Here is a 5,871-nt window from a genome sequence, read left to right on the forward strand (position 1 = left end):
CATGTTCCTTATACCATCTTTCCATTAAGAACATACATATATAGTCTTATGGGACCCAGCCACCCAGGTTTCTTTTGTGGGGTTTCCTAGATGGCCACGGATATACTTATAATAACATATGGCCAGCTATACCACAATGCCCACCACCACCTCTCTTTTTGAGCTTTCCTTTGACGACCCACTTGATCACAAACCCTTTTTGAGCTCAAACTGACAAATAAGGCCTGGTGAGTCAAGTAAAAGAAACCCTTGTTAGCATCAATTGCCTGAATTTGATCTTATATACTATAAAACAAGTTTTCTTTTTTATTTTGTTAACCAAAATGATCTTATATACTATCTATCTATGAAATAATTTACCCTTTAAGATATAAAATATAAAAAATTTACAAGAAAAATTATATCAGGAGACCTCCTATCAATGGTGTTTGTTTTTTAAGCCTGAAGGGTTGGTAACTTGGGTAAAAAAACCTCACTCGATTGGCTCTTTTATACCTCTTTTCTTCATGACAATCAAACTTCTTGGCTTTTCCTTTTGTCCCATGCATCTAGTCTTTCTGTCTACCTCCCTTTGCTTCATGTCTCTGACCTCAAAATAGTTAAAGTAGATAGGTACGCATTGTCAGGGAGAGAAAGAAAAGCTTGGAAGATGTCAAGAGAAGCAATAAGAGGAGACTTAAAGAAAGGCCTCTAGCTATCTAACTTTTCTCATTCATTTCTTCTCAATGGCCAAGCAGCATAGCAGCTCATCATCTGCTCTTCATCTCTGCTCCATCACCACCTTGGTCTTTTTGGCTCTTTTAATCACATCATCAGGAGCATCAACTCAGAGTCTGAGCTATGACTACTACAACTCTAGTTGCCCAAAGGTGGAGCAAATCATTCACAATGTGGTCTCTCAGAAGCTTCTTGAAGCCTCCACCACTGCGGCCGGCGCTCTCCGCCTCTTCTTCCATGACTGCTTCGTCGAGGTTGAGACTTGATCAGAGAGATACAGATCTCCTCCACATCCTCCAATCTCTTTCTCTCTCTCTCTCTCTCTCTCTTTCTCAATCTACATGACTACATTCATGCATGATGATGATTCATTGATTCTCATATGTTTGTAACGTAGGGATGCGATGCATCAGTGTTGGTAGCATCAAACGAGACGCACAAGGCAGAGAGAGATGCAGAGATAAACCTGTCATTGCCCGGAGATGGCTTCGACGTGTTCTTCAGAGCAAAGAGAGCTCTGGAGTTGCAGTGTCCTGGCGTGGTCTCCTGCGCAGATGTCATGGCCATTGCTACGCGAGACCTGGTTTACTTGGTAACCAAGAAAACTTTTTTTACCTATATTATTATATCCCACTACTGCATCTGCATCTGCATGCTTGAACACATATATATATGGTATATATAATTAATATTCCTGATAGCACTATGTGGTTGGCATTAATATTTAATCCCTACTGATACCAATCGAACGGTTGAAATGTGAAGTGGGGTACCATTAATTGCAGCTTGATCACCCTCCACCTTAATTTGTTGTTGGTAAGGTCACTAATGGAGGGTGGATCCAGCAGTACAGCACAACATCCTTTGTAATTCAGTCACAGTGTTGGATCGTTGGATGTGTTTGAACCCAAAATAAAATTAAGTAAATAGCCAACCTCCCAATTCTCTTAGGCTGTGTTTGATAAGGATGTTCACAAAATTTCTGAAGAAGTTGCCTCTAAATTTCTGTTTCTCTTTTATCTTCCTTCAACCCAAACATAGCCTTTTAGTGTGTTTTGATTGATGGGGAGAATTTGGAAAGCAGTGCTGATTCTGCAATTTGATGGATAACGAGAATGAAAACGCCCCCTACACATTCTATTATTCATCAAACCAAATAACCAATAGAAAATTTGGTCGATAATCCACTATTTCCTGCCGTTTTTTTAATCAAATTACAGTTGTACGTTTTCTAGTATCACATCTTTTTGGCATCATAGTCCAACTTACAGACCCAGACCACCAATTTGGACTCTTAAACTGCTAGTCCCACCAGTTTCATTTTGGTATTAGAAACATGAGTTGACTTTAAGGTTATGTTTGGGTTGGTAAAACATAGGAGAGATTTTTTTTTTTTTTTGAGAGAGAGAGAAAAGAATGTAGAGGTTCACAAAACTCAATGAACTTTCCTTCAAATCTTTTTCTCTCTCATTTCAATCAAAACCAAACACAGCCTAAAGATTTAAACAAAACAGGCCCCTCTTTTCTTTCCACATGATTTGATGCTATTCACATCAGGTACTGAAAGTTCTGAAGGAGCATCATTTAGCCTTCATTTCTTTTCTTCCAGAATTTGTCCTTCATTATTTTATTTAACCTCCTCTTCTCTTACGATCAGGAATGCAGTATTGTGACATAATGAGATTTATAAAAAAAAAAAAAAAGCAAACTAACCAACCATAGAATTAGAAACCGTGGGCCTAGATTTTGTGTTCAGGCCCGGCCCACACATATATGTTATTTATATATAAATTTATACATATTATATGCTATATTTTAAATTTATATATAAATATTATATTATGATACTTATAATGCATATTATATAATATATAATGTATAAAATAAATTTACACACATTATATGATAAATAATATAAAATATTTCATATAAAAGACTTTATACAAAAAAACTAGCCCAGGGGGCCAGGGCCTAGGCTATAGCCCTTATCAGGTCCAAAGCCCGACCCGGCCTGGCCCATGATTACTCCTTGAAAGTTGTGATAGTTCTCATACTGGGTCCCCTCCGGATTCCGAAAGGCCCAATCAATCTTTTAACAAGTTCATGGAATTGGGCCCAAAGATTCCCCAACACCGAAATTTGGCCATTTGCCTGTCATTTCATCAGTTGGTTTTTGACCCAAATCGACCTTTGAAGTTCTTCTGTCAGGGACTCGGGGAGGGCTTCGTCATGAAGTTGCAGTCTGGCAGATTCTAATTGTATTGGATGGAAATTAGGCTCTTTCATTCAAATCTGAATTGGGCCACTAAAATGTGCTAAGCCCAGATGATCCGGTTACCTGTTAAACGGGCTTGATGGGTTGATTTGTTTAATCTTAGTGTTGGACAGTCACAGTCGTTCCGATAAAGCCTGGCCCTGACAGAAATATCCAGATCCAACGTTTTAAAAAACTACTCAGAAACATAACCGTTCTGGGAATTGGTTTTCGGTCAATGGTTCAATTGTTCGGTTCGAATGGATGGTCCATTCTGATAGTAAAATTAAAAAATAAAAAACGGTAAAAAACCATTGAACATGTCGATGGTTTAATCGCCCAGATCAACGGTTTGTTGACTTTTTCAATGATTTTTTACCAAATTTCAGGTTTTGGGTAAAACGGAACCAGTTGTTTATACGATTCTCGGGCTGAACAGTCCGACCATCCGGGTCAATGGTGGTTCAAAAACGTTGCCCAGATCCACATCTCTATTATGTGGAGAGATGTGTAACTGCAATTCACATTGAGAGATGTGTGGCTACAATTCATATTGAAAGATGTGTAACTGCAATTCACGGCAGATAGAGAATGGATAAAAAAAATGAGTAGGAAATCTGGACTGGATTAAAGTGATCATTTTTGGGCCAAATCAGAATTTACATTTTCATATGAAAAAATTTTCCAGTGAGCCATGGGCAGTACAGCAGCAGTCAGTCTAGACTCCAGATTCCAGAGTCGAACCAATTCAAAAGTCAGTAATCCTTATAATTCCATACATGATATACTGCTAGTAGGCCAAGCCACTGTAGCGTCCTTCTCTGCCATTGAACAAATTTTAGGGTCGGTGCAAACACGGAAAGTAGGTCTAGATATAGTCAATGGACCGGCCGTGACTGTTTTACATGCCTAATTGAATGGGCCTGAAATGGGTTTGCCTGCATTCGGGAGGTGTTACATTTATGCTTGATTTGGACATGAAGTATAATGTTAAAATTGTTTATTAAGGGTCCATTTGATCTGCAGTCAGAATTGCAATTGAAATCTTTTGAAATCGGAAATGGAATCGGAATGGTCTATTCCTATAATCTGTCTGATTCAGATAGGAATAGGAGTGTGAATTGAAATAAGTAGGAATGGGATTTAATTTCTAAGAGAGGGGCAGGGAATGGCCATTCCAGTAGGAATGGGAATGGGATTCCGATTCCATCCAACCAAACAGCTGGAATCGGAATAGCCCATTCTGATTCTGATTCCAAACCCCTATTTCTATAAAACAAACGGGGCTTAATTTTTAATACAGATAAGTTCCACTAGGCACCACATAGGACATAATACCCTTATAAGAAGGAACGTCTAAATGGTGTTCTATAATAAGGTAAAGAACAGTATAAATGATTGTACTTGAATCAACCCAACCAAATAGGACTTTATTTTGATAAAATAAATGTTTGTAGTGCTTTCATCTCCACGAAACGGCTATATAACACCACGATACCAAACGCCACCCTAAAAGCTCAGTTCTGATTTATAATTTCTTTTCTTGTAAGCATTACTTTTTTCAGGCTGAAATCAAACTTTTGATGCAACTGTCTCAGGTAGGTGGGCCGAGATGGGAAGTGCAGAAGGGGAGAAGAGATGGGCTTATTTCTGAGGCCTCTAGAGTGGCTGGAAACATTCCTGAAGTGAACCAAACCGTCCCCCAACTAATCTCTCTCTTCAAGTCTAAAGGCCTGACTGCCCTGGACATGGTAGCCTTGTCTGGAGGCCACACAATAGGTTTTGCTCACTGCAAGGAGTTCATGCCCAGAATCTATGCCTACAACAAGACATTTGATATAGACCCAACCATGGATCAGAGCTATGCCGAGAGCCTGAGAAGCCCATGCCCTGAGAAGAACTTCGATCCAACAGTTGTGGCCTTCAATGATGTAACCACTCCTTACACATTTGACAATGCTTACTACCAGAATCTTCAGAAGGGCTTAGGCTTGTTGGCAACTGATCAGAAGCTCTACGCAGACCCGCAGACTCGATCTTATGTGAGCTTAATGGCGAAGGATCAACAGGGCTTCTTTGATCATTTTGTATCAGCCATGATCAAGTTGGGGAATATTGGGGTGAAGACTGGTAATGATGGGGAGATCAGGCGCGATTGTGGGTTTTTCAACGCTTAGATTCACATGATACTACTAAATAATACAATTCTCTAGTTTCATTTCTTCCAGATTGCTTTATTCCTCCTGTTTCTGGTTAGAATCAAATTTTATTCCTAGCAAGAAATGGCAGGGCATGGCACAACTTAGGAGGAACCAAATGAAGAGTTAGGAAGTTTATGAGTTGGAATCATTTTGTGTTTGGTTTGAAGGAAAAGGATATATAAAACAAGCAATTTTGGGAATGCCATGTTACCATGAGAGTGGATAAATTAATAATTGCCTCCTATTTTATTTTGATCAGAAAAGAAAGACATGAGCGTGAATACAAACGCTCCCAACAGCCTATATTGTTGGCCCCCAACAGCCAAAATTATCCCTAATACCGTGTTAATATTGTGTAGACAACTCAGATCACAGTTTCAAGTTTCTAATCAGAATTGAGTTAAAACAGAGGAAGCAATTAAAATATAGAGGCTCACTTCAAGAATATGCTGATATTTTCAGAGGGTGGCCATTTTGCTCCCAAGTGTGTGGACAGGAGAATTGATGAAAGATTCTAGAAGCACCCAAGGACTTTAAGTAAGAATTCATCACCCATATCTAATTTCATAAACATACGACTCCTTACAATTGTTGGCACCAAGAGAAATAGGGTTGGAGAGTTAAATAAGGGTAAAATACAAAAGCATTCCCTAAGTTTCTGCCAATCATAAAAACCTCTTCTTTAGTTTAATTTTAGCA

General features: G+C 38.9%; 1 protein-coding gene across 1 annotated transcript; it reads left to right on the forward strand.

Annotated features, from left to right (window-relative positions):
* Positions 1-648: 648 nt before the first annotated feature.
* On the forward strand, positions 649-5,184 carry LOC104591960 (peroxidase 41-like). The gene is made up of 3 exons (XM_010251119.3): positions 649-971; positions 1,115-1,309; positions 4,570-5,184. The coding sequence occupies exons 1-3, from the start codon at positions 726-728 to the stop codon at positions 5,146-5,148; spliced, it is 1,020 nt and encodes a 339-aa protein (XP_010249421.1). The 5' UTR covers positions 649-725; the 3' UTR covers positions 5,149-5,184.
* Positions 5,185-5,871: the final 687 nt, after the last annotated feature.

Source organism: Nelumbo nucifera, chromosome 3 (assembly GCF_055504915.1).
Source record: "Nelumbo nucifera cultivar China Antique chromosome 3, China Antique-T2T, whole genome shotgun sequence".
NCBI lineage: Eukaryota > Viridiplantae > Streptophyta > Magnoliopsida > Proteales > Nelumbonaceae > Nelumbo > Nelumbo nucifera.